At 35.8% G+C, this 20,228-nt stretch overlaps 3 protein-coding genes across 3 annotated transcripts; all 3 read left to right on the top strand.

Moving 5' to 3' along the window:
* The first annotated feature begins 3,979 nt into the window (after nucleotides 1-3,979).
* Nucleotides 3,980-5,598, top strand: LOC114143478 (anionic trypsin-2-like). Its single transcript, XM_028015555.1, has 6 exons — nucleotides 3,980-4,043; nucleotides 4,256-4,448; nucleotides 4,531-4,716; nucleotides 5,030-5,091; nucleotides 5,193-5,320; nucleotides 5,414-5,598. Exons 1-6 carry the CDS (start codon nucleotides 4,004-4,006, stop codon nucleotides 5,558-5,560), a joined length of 756 nt encoding a protein of 251 aa, XP_027871356.1. The 5' UTR covers nucleotides 3,980-4,003; the 3' UTR covers nucleotides 5,561-5,598.
* Nucleotides 5,599-11,553: 5,955 nt separating this feature from the next.
* Nucleotides 11,554-13,706, top strand: LOC114143493 (anionic trypsin-2-like). Its single transcript, XM_028015574.1, has 6 exons — nucleotides 11,554-11,691; nucleotides 11,904-12,096; nucleotides 12,179-12,355; nucleotides 12,971-13,032; nucleotides 13,134-13,261; nucleotides 13,355-13,706. Exons 1-6 carry the CDS (start codon nucleotides 11,655-11,657, stop codon nucleotides 13,502-13,504), a joined length of 747 nt encoding a protein of 248 aa, XP_027871375.1. The 5' UTR covers nucleotides 11,554-11,654; the 3' UTR covers nucleotides 13,505-13,706.
* Nucleotides 13,707-18,407: 4,701 nt separating this feature from the next.
* On the top strand, nucleotides 18,408-20,177 carry LOC114143480 (cationic trypsin-like). The gene is made up of 6 exons (XM_028015557.1): nucleotides 18,408-18,463; nucleotides 18,676-18,868; nucleotides 18,951-19,136; nucleotides 19,445-19,506; nucleotides 19,608-19,732; nucleotides 19,826-20,177. Exons 1-6 carry the CDS (start codon nucleotides 18,424-18,426, stop codon nucleotides 19,973-19,975), a joined length of 756 nt encoding a protein of 251 aa, XP_027871358.1. The 5' UTR covers nucleotides 18,408-18,423; the 3' UTR covers nucleotides 19,976-20,177.
* The last annotated feature ends 51 nt before the right edge of the window (nucleotides 20,178-20,228 follow it).

The following is a 20,228-nucleotide window of genomic DNA, read 5'->3' on the forward strand; positions in this document are numbered from 1 at the left end:
ATTATTTTTTGATTAGCAGATTGATATGTAATCACGTCTCTAATTAGTCAAATCTCAGACTGACATCAATAATCCAAATAGTATTAACAATTTGAACTTATTTCTATGCAACCAGGAATATTTTATTTAACTCTTTCTAGAGTAATGATTTTGTCGTTCATTTAATTCTTCATATTTAACAGCAGTGACATGCAGTGAGGTTCATAGCTGGTGAAGCACTGACTTAATCATAATCATATTTACAAATATAGACACTTTGCAATTTATTTTTACGAAGCTGAGGTTGGTTTCCAACTCCAGTTTTTGATTCGGGAAATGGCTAGGGGCGATTCCACCTAATTTTTCACTATCTTCCGCATCTTTAATCTACTCTAGTGCCAAATCTACAACACCCAGACACTTCAAACTTGGACTGGATTTGTCTGCTGTACTAGAGGAATATTTGGGGCCCACGTCCTCCTAAGTCCGGCCCTGCTTTTTCCATGCAGTTTTGTTTGGGGTTTGTGAATATATTTTCTTTAATAAACTGCGATTTTTACCCTTTTTTTCCATCGTGGTCAAACTAGAACTACTCTAATTCCAAAACCACAACACCTAGACACTTCATACCTGGACGCTATTATTTTCAACTAATAGAGTATTTAAAACCATGCTTGGGATTTGTAGAACTTCAGTTAGCCTGCTGCAGAAGATCTTTCTGTCATGAATTGCAATGTGAGGTGGTGAGGCAGATGATTCAGGTTGGAGTGAATAAAAAGAAATGATGATTTTAATGAAGATGTCAGCAAGAAAATTCACGCAGCACAGATAGAGCGGAAGGTTAAGAACTTTCAATCTGGTAGCAACCGGTGACAACAACTGACAGCAGAACAGACGCAAGACCAGACAGACACAACGAGGAGCCGACAAGGATCACAGGTGGGATTAAATACACAGGGAGACAATCAGGGGAAACAGAAGACAGGTGTCAATAATAAAAGGGTGGACAGGACAACACAGAGACTCCACAAAAATAAACACACAGAAAAACTCAAATCACAACACTTTGCTTCCAACAGCCATCACCATCTAGAATAAGTCTTTGAAGAATTAATGAGTTACACCAACATTTAATTTTCCTTTGGGATTAATAAAGTGATTTTGAATTAGAATAGAATAAAACAAACCGCATGGAATAAGCAGGGCCGGTCTTAGGAGGGTGTGGGCCCCTGGGCTTGAGCCAAGGTGGGGGCCCTACTTAATCATGATCTATCTATCTATCTATCTATCTATCTATCTATCTATCTATCTATCTATCTATCTATCTATCTATCTATCTATCTATCTATCTATCTATCTATCTAATGTTAGTTATACAATATTCACCCCATGGTCACCGACTTAGTAACTTGATGATGACAGTGATATAGTATGATCTGATTAAATATTAGATTCTTGACTAATATGGGTTGTTGTTATGTTGTTGTACGATGTTTTAAGATCTTGTTCTTTTCCTTTTTAACTTTGAGCCCCTGCCCCTCCTAATGTTTCTACACGGCCCTGTGTACATGTCAGCAGATAAAACAGAGAAAAGACAAAGAGTCCTTTTGTCCATAACAGAGTGTTCCTTATGAATTTCTTGTCAATAAAATGATAAGATTCATAGTTTCTTTTACGAAGGACATTTTAGTTACAATAGTCTTTTTGTTTTCCACAATGTAGAATCTTTGCTTTTTTTCTATTTTTTTGTATTGATGTTTGTCCTTAACTTGATCTTTGTTAGCACATTAGCTCCACTTTACACCAAACTAACTTTTAACCACATAAAACAGATGTTTTTTTAATTAGCAGATTAATATGTAATCATTAATCTTAGTGAATTCACAGACTGTGATTTTCATCTTTCCGCCATATGTACTTTAACTAAATTTTCTTGCACTTGCATTTAATGGCCACTAGTGGTTTCAGTGTATTGTGTGATGCACTAGAGTCCACTTTAGTTAACTATGGTAAAATTTAAAAATTTTACCATAGTTTTCTTTTAAATGTGTTTTAAAAATCTGAATTGTCTTCATTTAATTAGGTGAATTTCTGTGAGTTTAAATTTTTGGTTGTAATTTTGCATTTACAACAAATGCAAAAAAACATCAATCTGAAAACAAGGACGAGTCGCTCTTTTTTCAGAAAATTAAGTTTTTTTTCATCAAGTTTGCAATCAAGTTTTCTCTTGAGCAAAACTCACTGCAAGTGTTGCACCCTTAAAAAGAACTAAAAATCTCAAAGGTCTTCGCTTTTGTGCAACTTTATTAAACAAAATCCACGGTTCGAGCATACAGCGGTTTGTTCAGTTGATATTTTTCCTATAGTTTTCTCTCTTTTCGTATATATCCCCAGGTCATGAACTTTCAACTATCATCATGCATTCTGTCCTTCTTAAAGGGCATTTCATGACAGAAATCTATGACAGAAATCTATGAAATAAAAAATAATAAAGTAGTTTGAGCACATATTTTGTCATAAACCAAATAAATTGTTCGAACTAAATACTAAATCAAATGAATGCTTGCCCAATAAAATAATTATACCTATTAATTTAACATGATCACGTTCTTAACATATTTCCAGGGCTCTACACAAGCTTGTGCACTGCAAAACTAGAACATTTCCCAATTATTTTTAGTGTATTTTCTATTGCAAATCGCTCAGCTCATTTGAGATAAAGCAAAACTAAGTTAGAAGGAACTTTAAGGCAAAATATATTAACTGCTTGTTTTGAGTCAATTCCTTAATATCGATGAAAAAGTTCTAGTTTCATTTGCTGATTAGTCAAGTTATTATAGGGAGAAATGTTTTGTTATTAATGAAATAATCTGTCAATGGAACAAAAACCAGTGGTGGAGAAAGTACTCATACAATGTACTTAAGTAAAAGTACAAATACACAGACAAAAATTTACTCAAGTAAAAGTCAAAGTACCACATTATTATTTTACTTAAGTAAAAGTAAGAAAGTACAAGCTTTTAAAACTACTTAAGTATTAAAAGTAAAAGTACTTGCCGACCATAATACCTAACGGCTTATATAATGTAATTAAGTGTACCTATCGTATTTAGTTTTAATAAATCAGTAATGTACCATTTTAATGAGCAATGCTGTTACTTGCAAGTTCATGCTAGCTTATAACAATATACAGTAATCGTATTTATTTACTGCAGTCGAGTTCAACAAAAAGCTTGCTAAGATTACATAAAACTTCACTAACACAAATTAATTTAACATCGATAGCGTTTAGCAACTTAACTTACCTCAATATGTTTTTTCAAATTTGATGGTGAATTTTTGAAAGATAGAATTTCATGCTTTCGGGGAAGGCAAAGGCGGTATTGGAATCTCCAGGAAGCGTTTTTTGACCCAGTTATTTCAAAGAAATCTTTTAAATAAGGCCATGGGTGGGGCAGGTCTTCTGGAGGATGACTATCCTTGGACTCCATTCTGGGAGTTAATGATTCTGCAGGTCCTGCGTACTGTGCTGCTCTTCTTGAGGGAGGGCCTAATGGTTATTTCCCGCTTTGGATTGGTTCAGCGGACTGATTCTGCTCTCGCCATTGGATACTTTCAAACTAACGAACAAATCAAAAAACTGAAATGCGTCTTGGATGTAACGAGTAACAAAACGCTATATAGAAATGTAGTGAAGTAGAAAGTACAGATACTTACTGTTAAATGTAGTGGAGTAAAAGTAGAAAGTATCCATTATTAAATCTACTTAAATAAAGTACAGATACACGAAAATTGTACTTAAGTACAGTAACGAAGTACTTGTACTTCGTTACTTCCCACCACTGACAAAAACTCTTTTCAAGTTTCTTTAGAACGATGAGATGTTAAAGTTTCTCTGTATGCAGATGACAGCACAGATCAGATTCTGTTCTGTGATTGGTGGCTTTCTTTCTAGCAGGAAGTTGTACACAGTGTTTAAAAGCTGCTGCAGGACTGCAGACATTCACAGGAAGCTGGACCAGCAATGGCTCTGCTGAAGGTTCTGCTGCTGCTGCTGGGACTGGGTGAGTTGGAGACACTGGAGACACTTCCACTGGTTCCAGTGAGGCTGCTGCTCTCTGTGATTCACAAACTTCTCTCTGTTTCTGTTTCAGACTGAATCATCTTTGCATATAAACTGTGACGCTTCTTAATCATTAACTGTTTATCCTTTTTCTGTTCCTGCAGCCATATTTGCACCTGATTTCTGAGTAAAGTCCTCCTTTTTCTTTTTCAGGAGTTTCAGTGAACTCAGATGTTTCTCTGCAGAAGAGAATCATTGGAGGTCAAAACTGCCATGACACAGAGCGTCTTTATCATGTTCGGCTGGAGAGCAGCAATGGTACTCATATAAAGCGCTGTGGAGGATCTCTGATCCACCCTCAGTGGATCCTGACTGCAGCTCACTGCTGGAAGTCAGAGCCAGGATGGTAGGAAAGAAACATAAAGACAGTTTTATCTGCAGATGATCAGGTTTTCTGTCCGTTCATTATAATCTAACCTTTTCTGCAGGACTAACAGAGCAGTGTTAAAAGTTCATCCACGGACTGCTGGGGAGCAGAGACAGATGATCCGACAAGCTCCTGTGATTTATAGTCATAATTTCCAGCAGCATGACATCATGTTACTGAAGTTTCAGACACCAGTAACAGATGTCCCAGTTGCTCGGCTACCAGACCGCAGGTATCGTCTTAAAAAGTAAGTTTTTCTCTGATCAAAAACATGACTTCAGGTTTTCTGTCTCCACTCCTCCAGTCCTGCTGCCTCTGCTTCCAGCACACCTGAGTCAGGTAATCAGGCCACCAGCAGAACCAGAACCTGTTTAGCTCAGGTGTGTTGGACCAGAGACACATGTAAAGGACACAGGACATACTGAGGACTGGAGGTGGACACTCCTGTGTCAGTGGATGAAGTCCTTCATGGATTCAGTTTCTGTACTTTCATTGTTCTTCATAACAATTAATTTTCTACATTGTTATCGTGTATTTTTAAATGTATTCTTGTGTTTTAGAGGTGATGTTGTTCAGCTGGCAGGAGAGGGAACAACAACCACCGGCCCCAACAATCAACGATGTGAGAGAAATATCGAAGTTATGAGAATAAAATCTTTGTTTCTGTCTCTACAGAGAAGGTTGAGATAAAAACATTTTTATGATTCCCATGTTTCTCTACAGTAACCCCCGATGCTGCTATTCCATCACATCTTCAATGTGTCGAAATGAAAGTTGTTGATGTTTCCCTCTTCGTGCCATTAACTGGGTCTATATTCCATGTTAAAGCACTGAACAAGGATATCTGTTATGTAAGTCTGTTTCTTGAATATCTCTCTGCAGCGATTAGAAGACTTTCCAGTTTTACAACATAAATAAATATATTGATATACATTTTTCTACAGGGCGATGCTGGTGGAGCAGCGATGCTCGGTGACAAGATTTATGGTGTGATTTCTTTTGGTGGAGCAAATGCTTGTCAGAGACCTGCTACAATCTTGGATGTGTGTGAATACAAGGACTGGATTAGAAGAAAAACTGGGCTTAAATAAACTATCATGAAATAAAATTCTCATCAAATTTCCTCTCACATATAATTTTATAATTGTATGTTCAACAGTTTGATCCACATCTTGGTAGAATTAGAATAAATAAATATATTTGTTTTTCTCACCTGATCTTGACCTCCATAATGGAGCTTTCTCTGCACATCAGAAATGAAAAATAAATCAATAAATGCATGAAAAAGAAACATTTCCTGGCTGATCGTCTTTATATTCATGGTTCAGTTTGTTCAGTTGATATTTTTCCTGAACTGAGTCTAAAAACGTGACATGGGTTTTACATCACATGAGGAGGAACACCAGAAGTAATTTATTTATTCAGTTTTTGTCTTTATTTTACATCAGAAATGAACATGCAGCATCTAAACTTTGCAGCTCTGGAGTTACTCTTCCAGATTTAGTTCTAGAGAACTTTAAACTGCAACAGGACCAAAGAGCTGTGCACAAAAATAATGAAACAGAAGTCACATAATACAATTAACAAATAATAAAATCCTAATAATTTAAAATAACACATTTTTAATAAAGATACATGAAATAAAAAGTTAAATAATTAAAAACAATTTAAAAGTAAAAATCTGGAATGAAAGAAGTTTTAAGGAAATATTTTAAAACAGGTAAAACTAATAAACATGTTTATTATGTAAAACTTCTCAGAAATTAAAATTTGGTTTTCAGAAGTTTAAACATGACAGAAGTTCTTTGTAAATTTTATCGTAACATCTGGAAAAAGAAAAAAAGATGTCTGTAATAGGGGTTGCACCGACTACCCGACTAGTCAGTTCTTTACAATGACTTTTTACGAGGCCAGTCGACTAGTCGCAATCACGTGACAAAACTAATTTTTTCAAGAAAATGAAAGAAGGCAAACTAGATGAGTTTGTCAGACATCTCAATTTGTAGAAAAATGTAAATAATTTACCAAAGAGAAACAGAAAATTCCAGCAAGAGCTGCAGGAATAGGGGCATTGTGTGGTGCATTGCATGGCGCAGTGCTTAGGGCGGCGCCTCACATACAGAGACTGTAGACCGAGGTGGTCTAGAGACCGACTCCTGTCCTCGGTTATTTTGGCCCATTCTTCACTCCCCCACTTCCCTCTTCCTGCCACTTCCTGTCAGATTGCTGTCAAATAAAGGCAACTAGTGCCAAAAATTTCCTCACAAAGAGAGAGAGATTTTAGAGTTTTAAAAATACATTTATTCACTCAGTAGTGATCCACAGGAACATTTAACACAACTTCAAATTAACACATTTATAAATGAAAGTTCACAATTATTCAAAGTAAATAAAACACCTTCATAATCCCAAATATTCTGAGAAATATTCCATTCTTAGATAATATTTATATTCTAACATAACTCTTGCTCTAACCAAACTCTTAAAGACCTTTACACCATCAGTATTCTGTTCATTATTGATTTAAAATGTTCTACTCAAATAAATTGGAAGCTTTGCTTGACTAAGAAAAAAATTTAACAACCGTCCAATTTTCTTCTTTCTTTTGCCATATAAAAAACCCAAAATAAAAGACTGTTCTGTGAAATTTTCTCCAAATAATTTCCAAATATCTCTTAGTAATGTAAATAAATCCATTATTCTGAAACATTGTACAAAACAATGAAAGATAGTTTCTCTTATTAAACAAAAGGGCCATTTATCTGAAACAGCAGGATTATTAGTAGAAACAAAAGCATGAACCACAATAGCACCATGCAAAATTCTCCATTGTAAATCACCAACAATTTTAGTCAATGGCTTATAAACAACCCTCATACAGGTCTGACCTCAAGACCAACTTTAAAGAAATCTCTCCAAGGAGTATCTCTTTAATCTTTTATTTTACTTTGTTCAAAGCCTTAACACATTTCATATATATTATCTTTCTATTTACAGAATCCTACTGAAGTTCTTTCTCCAACACTAATTTCTTGAGCTCCTTCCCCAGCTTCATCCAGCGGAGCTCCATTGACAGTATCCGCTGATGTCCCTGGCTCTGGGTTTTCGTTAACCTGAGCAGTTTCTTTTTGAACCTTTTCAGGGCAATTACGAACTGAATAGCCCTCCTGGTTGCATCTAAAACACCTCATAGCTTCCGCTGTCGCGACAATAGTGTGATCAAAGCAGTCAACCTTAAATTTCATCACTATGCTCAGTTCCTCAATATCATTTTTGAGAATCATAAACACTTATTGCTGACACGATCTGACTGTGGTGTGACAATTCCTTCAGCAAACACATCCTCGCTGTTGAAATGGGGCAAATTAGACACGATGATCTTTTTTTGCAGGTTTTATTAAAGGGAAAACAGTAGTTTGAGTATTTCTCAAAACAATCCCCCTCTCAACTACACTGTTCACCTTGTAAATAGAGTCCAAAACCAAAACCACCGCATTATTCATCCTGGACGCCGCCTTCACACTTTCACACCCGACAAGTTCCCTAACAGCCAAACCACACTCCTCAACCAAAAATCCACTATGTTTAATAAATTGAAAGACTCCCCAAGACCAGTAAGTCATATTTATTTACCTGATTGAGAACACTTGCAACATTAATGTAACTTAAAAAGATATGGGAATCAGAATTAAACAATTGTTTCTCAGAGGAAGAGTGGGGTGCAGTAGTCAAACAAATGTTAAAGCCCATAAGGGATACGTTTCAAACAAATGATACTGAGCTGAAAAAAACAACTGTTGCTCCTAAGAGCAGAATATGATAAACAGTCCAGTTTCAGAGCTGAATCCAGTCTCTTAAGATTAAAACAAAACTTCTACAAAGGGACAAAGCTGGAAAACTTCTAGCTTGGTAAATCAAACAGCTTGAAGCAACAACAGCGATCACATCAATCGTAACACAGTATAAAACTCTAATAGATCCAAGGGATATTAATAATGCTTTAAAGATTATTATCAGAAATTATACAATACTCAAAGCAATTTAGACCAAATGGAATTAGATAAGTTAGTGAATGGGCTACATATCCCTGTCATTGCAGATGATTATAGAGTTGACTTAAATATAGAAATAAATAAAGAGGAATTAGCACAGGCCATTGATGAAATGAGATCTGGTAAGCAAGCAGGACCTGATGGTATCCCATTGACCTTTATAAAAAATTTAAAGATAAATTGTTGTCACCCCTTCTTTATATGTTTATGGAGTCATTTAAAAATGGCAGCCTGCCTCCCTCTCAGAATCAGGCTCTAATTATTCTGCTGCCAAAACCAGGTAAAACCCCTAATAAGTGTGAAAACCTGAGACCTATCAGTCTACTTAATTCTGATCTCAAAATCATTTGTAAACGATTGGCAAAACGGCTGCAAAGAATTCTACCAGGCATAATAAATAAGGATCAAAATGGTTTTATAGTTGGGAGGCAAGGGTATCACAATATTAAAAGGGTCCTGAATATTATCTGGCTCAGAAAGAACGCTAATGATACAACTCTTCTTTCATTGGACATGGAAAAGGCTTTTGATAGGGTTGAATGGCCCTATCTTTTTAGCATATTGAAAGGTTGGGTTGTGGAAGTAGCTTTATTAAATGAATTAAAATATTATATAATAATCCAACTGTAGAAATAATCTCAAACTAAATATTTTCAAGGGTGATTCAAATCAGGAAGGGTTGTCACTAGGAATGCCCTCTCTCCCTTACTATTCACACTAGCAATTGAGCCATTGGCATCAGCTATTCGCCTGCATCCGCAGATCCCCGGGATCACGGTGGGCCCCACAGAACACAAAATCTGTCTATTCACGGACGACGTCATTTTATTTCTAACAGATCTGAAACAGTCAATTCTGGCGGTGATGGAAGTGATCCAGGAATTTGGGAGAGTCTCAGGTTACAAAGTAAATAATACAAAATCTTCTATTCCGTATTAAATGTAGGTGAAAGGACTAATCCCATCAGTGAGGTTATGCAATTTAAAGTAATGGAACATTTTGAATATCTGGGTGTCCAGATTTTCCCGGAACTACATCAGGTTGTCAAATCTAATTACAAACCCCTAATGAAAACAATAGCTGCCTCAACATCCCTGCTGATATCCCTATTGGGAAGAGTTAATGTACTGAAAATGAGTATACTACCAAAGCTATTATACCTTTTTGATAGTATTCCCCTGCCGCCTCCTCCTGAATTATTCATTTGGCTAAAAAAAACATTTTGGGCTTTATGTGGAAGAATGGAAAGTCTAGGTTACGCCTCTCTTTGCTTTATTTACAATTTGAAAGAGGGGGGTTAAAGTGCCCCAACTTTAAATTTTACTATTGGGCCACACAATTAAGGACTATCATGTTTTATTTTGCAGATAAAGATAATCCTCACTGGGTAGAAATGGAGTCCCATAACTTAAGTTTAGCTCTTCCATTATTCATATACTCCGACACTCCAACGAAGTTACAGAAATATACTACAAATCCTATTCTGAAAAACATGATTAGAATCTGGCAGGATTTTAGAAAATACCTCGCGGAGCCAAATAGCATGTTCCAATTTGGTCCAATATGGGGCTCCAGGTAAGGCAGATGGAACATTTAGGCTCTGGGCATTGCAAGGCTTAAAAAATATTGGTGACCTTCACCCATCAAATTTTGATATATTTTTTGTCATTTGGAGAGTTACAAAACAACAGTTCAAGCTAGATAAAAAGCATTATTTCAAATTTCTTCAATTGAGAAGTTTTGTCAAAGCAAATTACAGTAATCTTAACAAGCCTCCCCTTACATTGCTTGAAAAATTAAAGATTCGGAATAAATCAAGAAAGGGCATCATTTCAGACTTTTATAATGTGCTGATAATAAGCTTATGAACTGGAATATGAACCTATCATCAAATATCAGTGAACAGGATTGGGAAAGGGCTTGCAATAAAACCCACACAATGTCTATAAATAGCCGTCTTAGAATTCTACAATTTAAATGGCTAATGCGTGTATATGTTGGCCCTGTGCACTTAAATAAATACAATAATAACATCCCAGATCTTTGCATAAAGTGTAATTCTAAAGGGACTCTAATACACTGCATGTGGGAATGCAGACAAATCAAAGCTTTTTGAACAGAGGTGAAAGATATCATTGAAAAAATTCTCTCAAAGCAAATATCACTGGATCCTAAATTGTTCCTGTTAGCTTTATACCCTGAGAAGCATAACTTTAGTAAATCAGAATGTGCTTTTATAGATATAAGCTCATTATCTGAAAGAAATTATTGCTTTGGCTTGGAAAAATGCCAACAGAGCTAGTGCCATGCAGTAGATAAAGCAGATGTCGTCTAATTTGCCGCTAGAAAGAATAACATATATTAGGAAATATAAACAATGTCTTTATGAGAGGCTTTCGGGTCCTTTCAATAATTTTATTAAGGACTTAGACTTGGCAGAGGGTTTGTTTGAGTTTTGATTTGCTGGAACTTGCGGTGTGCCATGCTTAATAGAAGTGTACAATTATATCTAACCTGGTTGTAATTTGATTGAATATCCCTGTTTTTGAGAAGCTGTTTTTTGTTCTTATGACTGTTTTTTTCCTTCTTTCTTTCCTTCTTTCTTTTTAATTTCCCTGATATGAGAAAGAGTAATTGCTGTCATGTCATGTAATGGCTACAGGTAAATCTTGTTCATATGGTTACATGATTGTATTTCTAAAGTGGAAAATTTCAATAAAAATATTTTGGTAAAAAAAAAACATCAACCTGAAAACAAGGATGAGAAAATTACCACTTATTTTTAGTCTATTTTTTTAGTTCAAATTTCTCAGTTCACTTGAGATAAGGAAAAACTGAGCTTCTTGTTTTGAATCAATTCCTCAATATTAATGAAAAAGTTTTGTTTCATTGGTTGATTATTTAAGTTATAAGAGGGGAAAATGTTTGGATATTAGTAAAATATTCTGTCAATGGAACAAAAACTCTTCAAGTTTCTTTAAAACAATGAGATGTTAAAGTTCCTCTGTATGCAGATGACAGCATCAATCAGTTTCTGTCCTGTGATTGGTGGCTTTCTTTCCAGCAGGAAGTTGTGAAAAGAGTTTAAAAGCTGCTGCAGGACTGCAGACATTCACAGGAAGCTGGACAAGCAATGGCTCTGCTGAAGGTTCTGCTGCTGCTGGGGCTGGGTGAGTCGGAGACACTGGAGACACTTCCACTGGTTCCAGTGAGGCTGCTGCTCTCTGTGATTCTCAAACTTCCCTCTGATTCTGTTTCAGACTGAAATATCTTTGCATATAAACTGTGATGCTTTTTAATCTTTAACTGTTTATCCTTTTTCTGTTCCTGCAGCCATATTTGCACCTGATTTCTGAGTAAAGTCCTCCTTTTTCTTTTTCAGGAGTTTCAGTGAACTCAGATGTTTCTCTGCAGAAGAGAATCATTGGAGGTCAAAACTGTGATGACACAAAGCGTCTTTATCATGTTCGGCTGGAGAACATCAAGGGTAATGAAAAAATCCGCTGTGGAGGATCTCTGATCCACCCTCAGTGGATCCTGACTGCAGCTCACTGCTGGAAGTTGGAGCCAGGATGGTAGGAAAGAAACATGAAGACAGTTTTATCTGCAGATTATCAGGTTTTCTGTCTGTTCATTATAATCTAACCTTTTCTGCAGGACTAACATAGCAGTGTTAAAAGTTCATCCACGGACTGTTATGCTGCAGTATCGGGTAATCCGACCCACTCCTGTGATTTACGACCCGGGCCATGACATCATGTTGCTGAAGCTTCAGACACCAGTAACAGATGTCCCAGTTGCTCGGCTACCAGACTGCAGTTATCGTCTTAAAGTGTAAGTCTTTCTCTGATCAAAAACATGACTTCAGGTTTTCTGTCTTCACTCCTCCAGTCCTGCTGCCTCTGCTTCAGCACACCTGAGTCAGGTAATCAGGCAACCAGCAGAACCAGAACCCATTTAGCTCAGGTGTGTTGGACCAGAGACATGTAAAGAGCGTAGGACACACTGAGGACTGGAGGTGGACACTCCTGTGTCAATGGATGAAGCCCTTCATGGATTCATTTTCTGTTCTGTCAGGTTTTGCGGTGTGAGTGGTGGTGAGGCAGAGGCAGCAAACCCAGGTAGCGATAAAGTAGATGATTTAATAAGATGCAAATTCAAAAGTCCAGAACACAGAAGCAGAGAGCAATGATCACTACAGGTGACAACTGAAAACTAGACGTACACGACAAGGAACAAAGAACACAGGTGGGGTTAAATACAGAGGGTAATCAAGGAGACAAGAAACACCTGGAAACAATCAAGGGGAGACAGGACAACACGGAGACTCAGAGACACAGAAACTCAAAATTAACACAGATAAGGAACAGAGCCTGACACTTTAATTGTTCTTCATAACAATTAATTTTCTACTTTGTATTTTTACATTTTATTCTTATTGTGTTTTAGATTTGATACAGTTCAGCTGGCAGGAGAGGGCGCAACGACAACCGGCCCCAATAATCAGCGATGTGAGAGAAATATTGAAGTTATGAGAATAAAATCTTTGTTTCTGTCTCTACAGAGACGGTTGAGGGAAGAACAAGTTAATGATTCTCTTGTTTCTCTGCAGTAACCCCCCCCGCTGCTATTCCAGCACATCTTCAGTGTGTCAACATGAAAGTTGTTGGTGTTTCCCTCTTCAAGCACAGTCATGGGTTTATATTCCATGCTGAAGCACCGAACAAGGATGTCTGCTATGTAAGTTTGTTTCTTGAATATCTCTCTGCAGTGATTAGAAGACTTTTCTGTTTTACAACATAACTAAATATGTTGATACAAATATTTCTACAGGGTGACACTGGTGGAGCAGCGATGTACAACGACAAGATTTATGGTGTGATTTCTTTTGGTGAAGAACGCTATGCATGTCAGAGACCAGCCTCAATTTTGGATGTGTGTGAATACAAGAGGTGGATTAGAAGAAGAACTGGTCTTCAATAAAAAACATAAACTATCATGAAATAAAATCCTTATAACATTTTCTTTCACATGTAATTTTATCTTCATCAGTTTGATCCACATGTTTGTAGAATTAGAATAAATCAATAGTTTAGTTTTTTCTCACCTGATCTTGACCTCCCTAATGGAGCTTTCTCTTCACCTCAGAAATGAAAAATAAATCAATAAATGCATGAAAAAGAAACATTTCCTGGCTGATCGTCTTTACATTCATGGTTCAGTTTGTTCACTTGATATTTTCCCTGAACTGAGTCTAAAAACGTGACATGAGTTTTTATTCACATGAAGAGGAACACCAGAAGTAATTTATTTATTCAGTTTTTGTCTTTATTTTACATCAGAAATGAACATGCAGCATCTAAATTCTGCAGCTCTGGAGTTACTCTTCCTGATTTAGTTCTAGAGAACTTTAAACTGCAACAGGACCAAAGAGCTGTGCACAAAATTAATGAAACAGAAGTCACATAATACACTTTACAAATAATAAAATCCTAATAATTTAAAAATAATCATTTTTAATAGAGATACAAAGAAATAAAAAGCTAAATAATTAAAAACATTTTAAAAGTCAATCTGGAATGAAAGACGTTCTAAGAAAATATTTAAAAACACGTCAAACTAATTAATGGTAGCTTCTGGTTGCCACAAATTTGACATAAAAATGATTGAAAACATTCCTCTTTTGCAGTTAAAGTGTCATTGCTGATTTATAATTTTTAAATTTAGAACGTTTTGTTGTGTTACATAAAGCTATAAAAAAGAATGATCTTAAACACATTAAGAGAAACATTAAAATCTAAATTACATGGTAATAATGTAAAACTTTTCAGAAATTACAATTTGATTTTCAAAAATTTATACATGACAGAAGTTCTTTGTAAATTTTATAGCACATCTGGAAAACAAGTTTTTATTTGAAATTATACACAAGCATCTGATCCAAGCAAACTCTTTTTTTCGCACATTAATAAGTTGTCTGACAGTCATAACACACCATTCAAAATGTGTAACCAAACAGCACAGGTCATTGAACCTGAAATGACATCATAAAACTTATTAATATGCTATTTACGAATATATACAGATACACACACTACCATAAAAGAGGACGGATTGATGGGGAGCACAGGTAGTCAGAACAACAATCAAGACGATTCTTTGCATTTTACAAAATAAACTTCCTGATTAAATCCAAAATGCACTATTTATTCTTAATTTTTTTCTCCCTCTTCTGAATGGATTAAATAAAATTTAACAACATTGTCATTCTCAAAAGACGACTGCTACAGTTTTAGATATATAATCTAAAACTGTCCCAACCATTTTTTGGGCTCCTGAATGTCTGGAGGCCCCTACCAGCAGCTACTGAGTTTTCTTTTTCTTGATTTCTCAGTCTTATAATTCTAGATCTCAGAGGTGCTAACATAGAAAAATGACATAGAGTTAACCCCTCTGAGCTTTCTTGATCTTTAAAGCAATCTGCAGCCAAATTGTTATAGAGGATAAACAGTCAGATATTATTAGGGTTTATTTAGTAAAATAGCAGCAAATTTATTTATTTCATAACTTCATAACCAGAGACCTTCTCTCCTCTGGTCTGTTTAACAACTTCAGTCTCAGATCAGCTCAGCCCTCCAGGACTGTCAGCAGCAGAAACAGCAACATTAAACCTATCAGGGAAACATAAACTACACTTGCTTTGCATTGTCCCCAAATGATGACAATGATATAGTATGATCTGATTAAATATTAGATTCTTGACTAATATGGGTTGTTGCTATGTTGTTGTACAATGTTTTAAGATATTTTTCAATGTTCTGCGTTTTAACTATGAGCCCCCACCCCTCCACAGGTCTCTGCATGGCCCTGTGTCAGCGTGCAGCCGTGTACATGTCAGCAGATAAAACAAAGACAAAGAGTCCTTTTGTCCATAACAGAGTGTTCCTTATGAATTTCTTGTCTATAAAATCATAAGATTCATAGTTTCTTTTACGAAGGAAATTTTAGTTACAATAGTCTTTTTGTTTTCCACAATGTAGAATCTTTGCTTTTTTTTCTGTTTTTTTGTATTGATGTTTGTCCTTAACTTGATCTTTGTTAGCACATTAGCTCCACTTTACACCAAACTAACTTTTAGCCACGTAAAACAGATGTTTTTTTAAATTAGCAGATTAATATGTAATCATTAATTTTAGTGAATTCACAGACTGTGATTTTCATCTTTCCGCCATATGTAATTTAACTACATTTTCTTGCACTTGCAGTTAATGGCCACTAGTGGTTTCAGTGTATTGTGTGATGCACTAGAGTCCACTTTAGTGGTCTGTCTACATTTACAAAATAAAAACCCATATAAACACAAGAAAATTGCTTTTGGATAGCTGTCCACTGGCTGCTATACATGAAATTGGTTATTTATAGACAGATTATATTACAGGAAATAGGAATGTAAAATGATGGCATTTCATATAGCTGAACGTTTCACAGGCTTGTGAGAGTTACCACTTGACACGTTACTTGTTTGTTAATGGTCCGCTGGTTTGGGATCATGTTATCACACTTACATTTTCCAGCTGGTTGTAATACGCATGGACAAGGTTGGAAAAGTGTGAACATCTTTAAGTGACACATTTTATAACATATGAGGTGAAATTACTATTATTAAAGGATCTCAGTAATTTAAGTAAAAAAAGTTAAACATATATTATAAAGATTCATTGTACAGGTAGGGATTGAAATTGATTACTTTCATTAATCTTGATGAGATGGATTAGAGTTAATAATGAGCTAAACTTCTTCAAACGTTCATAAATCTGAGTATTAGAAAAGACTAACAAGAAATTACCTTTAATATGACATTACAAGCCTACAGAAAGTGATGTTGACTTGGTTTGCCGTTCTGTAAAAACACAAAATCTTACCAAATTGTTTTGGTCTAGTTTCCACTACAAATGTCTTAGCTCACTTGAAATATGACATCAACAAGTAACTTTTTAGCATCAAATAAGAGTTTGTTTAAAGTGAATAATTCCTCAAAATTGGTTTTAAAAAAAGTACTAGATCCACTGGCAGATTATTTCAGTTAAAACTCGTACATTTTTGCCAATATTAAGGAATCATTTGCTTAAAAGAAACTCCTCCATCTTGCTGAAAAGTTAGATTTGTCTATTTCAAGTCTACTAAGATATTTGTATTAGAAACTGGACTAAAAATGGTGGAAATTGGTGCATTTGCAGTGTGAGGTGATGGATTTCTGTTTTTATTATCCTGCTGTTTTTTCAAAATCAAAACTAAACTGCAGTGTTTCACACATGGCGATCATGAAAACGGAATGGATGACTAGCATGTAGGCTAACATGTAGACTTGATCACATTTTGAAAACCTCTGAGCTTCACTGAATATCAAGTTTTATATTTTGTCGTTTATTATGTAATGATTGATTGGAACATGTCATGTTTATTTCAAAGCTGATTGAGAGTAATATTTGCTTTTGATTAATATTTTAAATGTTGTGGCACAGTTTGAGTCTTTTGCTAAGAAAATGTGTCACTTTGACTTTAAGTCCTGCTGTTCAGCCTCTTGTGTTCACAAATGTATCAAAGCAATCAAGAAAAACAGTAAAAGCAAAGAATAATGGGTGATGAAAGAGGTCTGTGTCTTTAATAAAAAGAATCACATTGGTTAAAATTTTACCATAGTTTTCTTTTAAATGTGTTTTAAAAATCTGAATTGTTTTCATTTAATTAGGTGAATTTCTGTGAGTTGAAATTTTTGGTTGTAATTTTGCATTTACAACAAATGCAAATGCACTTTACCACCCAACACTGTAATATTGTTCTTTTTCAAAATAAAAGAAGCAAACCATTTTCTGTTGGTAGAGCTTCATTTTCACAGCTCATCAATAAACATAATGATTCTAGTCTATAGTCAAAGGCAGATGTGAATTCTTGTAAACAGGAAACCAAACAGTTTTCTCTTAAAAAAACATCAATCTGAAAACAAGGACGAGTCGCTCTTTTTTCAGAAAATTAAGTTTTTTTTCATCAAGTTTGCAATCAAGTTTTCTCTTGAGCAAAACTCACTGCAAGTGTTGCACCCTTAAAAAGAACTAAAAATCTCAAAGGTCTTCGCTTTTGTGCAACTTTATTAAACAAAATCCACGGTTCGAGCATACAGCGGTTTGTTCAGTTGATATTTTTCCTATAGTTTTCTCTCTTTTCGTATATATCCCCAGGTCATGAACTTTCAACTATCATCATGCATTGTGTCCTTCTTAAAGGGCATTTCATGACAGAAATCTATGACAGAAATCTATGAAATAAAAAATAATAAAGTAGTTTGAGCACATATTTAGTCATAAACCAAATGAATTGTTCGAACTAAATACTAAATCAAATGAATGCTTGCCCAATAAAATAATTATACCTATTAATTTAACATGATCACGTTCTTAACATATTTCCAGGGCTCTACACAAGCTTGTGCACTGCAAAACTAGAACATTTCCCAATTATTTTTAGTGTATTTTCTACTGCAAATCGCTCAGCTCATTTGAGATAAAGCAAAACTAAGTTAGAAGGAACTTTGAGGCAAAATATGTTAACTGCTTGTTTTGAGTCAATTTCTTAATATCGATGAAAAAGTTCTAGTTTCATTTGCTGATTAGTCAAGTTATTATAGGGAGAAATGTTTTGTTATTAATGAAATAATATGTCAATGCAACAAAAACTCTTTTCAAGTTTCTTTAGAACGATGAGATGTTAAAGTTTCTCTGTATACAGATGACAGCACAGATCAGATTCTGTTCTGTGATTGGTGGCTTTCTTTCTAGCAGGAAGTTGTACACAGTGTTTAAAAGCTGCTGCAGGACTGCAGACATTCACAGGAAGCTGGACCAGCAATGGCTCTGCTGAAGGTTCTGCTGCTGCTGCTGGGACTGGGTGAGTTGGAGACACTGGAAACACTTCCACTGGTTCCAGTGAGGCTGCTGCTCTCTGTGATTCACAAACTTCCCTCTGATTCTGTTTCAGACTGAAACTTCTTTGCATATAAACTGTGATGCTTTATAATCTTTAACTGTTTATTCTTTTTCTGTTCCAGCTGCCATGTTTGCACCTGATTTCTGAGTAAAGTCCTCCTTTTTCTTCTTCAGGTGTTTCAGTGAACTCAGATGTTTCTCTGCAGAAGAGAATCATTGGAGGTCAAAACTGCCATGACACGGAGCGTCTTTATCATGTTCGGCTGGAGAGCAGCAATGGTACTCATATGAAGCGCTGTGGAGGATCTCTGATCCACCCTGAGTGGATCCTGACTGCAGCTCACTGCTGGAAGTCAGAGCCAGGATGGTAGGAAAGAAACATAAAGACAGTTTTATCTGCAGATGATCAGGTTTTCTGTCCGTTCATTATCATCTAATATTTTCTGCAGGACTAATGTAGCAATGGTAAAAGTTCATCCACGGACTGCTGGCGAGCAGCGACAGATGATCCAACAATCTCCTGTGATTTATATTATCCACCGCCAGAAGCATGACATCATGTTACTGAAACTTCAGACACCAGTAACAGATGTCCCAGTTGCTCGGCTACCAGACTGCAGGTATCGTCTTAAAAAGTAAGTTTTTCTCTGATCAAAAACATGACTTCAGGTTTTCTGTCTCCACTCCTCCAGTCCTGCTGCCTCTGCTTCAGCACACCTGAGTCAGGTAATCAGGAAACCAGCAGAACCAGAACCTGTTTAGCTCAGGTGTGTTGGACCAGAGACACATGTAAAGGACGCAGGACACACTGAGGACTGGAGGTGGACACTCCTGTGTCAGTGGATGAAGTTCAGATTTCTTTTCTGTTCTTTCATTGTTCTTCATAATAATTAATTTTCTACATTGTTATCGTGTATTTTTACATTTTATTCTTGTGTTTTAGAGGCGATGTTGTTCAGCTGGCAGGAGAGGCAGCAACAACAGCCGGCCCCAATAATCAGCGAGGTGAGATAAATATTGAAGTTATGAGAATAAAATCTTTGTTTCTGTCTCTACAGAGAAGGTTGATTTAAGAACATTTTTATGACTCTCATGTTTCTCTACAGTAATCAGTGCTGCTATTCCAGCACACCTTCAATGTGTCGACATGGAAGTTGTTGGTGTTTACCTCTTCTTGCCGTTAAGTGGGTCTATATTCCATGTTAAAGCTCCGAACAAGGATGTATGCAATGTAAGTTTGTTTCTTGAATATCTCTCTGCAGCGATTAGAAGACTTTTCTGCTTAACAACTTAAATAAATATATTGATATACATTTTTCTACAGGGCGACTCTGGTGGAGCAGCGATGCTCGGTGACAAGATTTATGGTGTGATTTCTTTTGGTGGAGTATACTACGCATGTCAGAGACCTGCTACAATCTTGGATGTGTGTGAATACAAGGGCTGGATTAGAAGAAAAACTGGGCTTAAATAAACTATCATGAAATAAAATTCTCATTAAATTTCCTCTCACATATAATTTTATAATTGTATCTTCATCAGTTTGATCCACATCTTAGTAGAATTAGAATAAATAAATATATTTGTTTTTCTCACCTGATCTTGACCTCCATAATGGAGCTTTCTCTGCACATCAGAAATGAAAAATAAATCAATAAATGCATGAAAAAGAAACATTTCCTGGTTGATCGTCTTTATATTCATGGTTCAATTTGTTCAGTTGATAT

The sequence above is a fragment of the Xiphophorus couchianus genome, chromosome 4 (assembly GCF_001444195.1).
Source record: "Xiphophorus couchianus chromosome 4, X_couchianus-1.0, whole genome shotgun sequence".
Classification (NCBI taxonomy): Eukaryota; Metazoa; Chordata; class Actinopteri; order Cyprinodontiformes; family Poeciliidae; genus Xiphophorus; species Xiphophorus couchianus.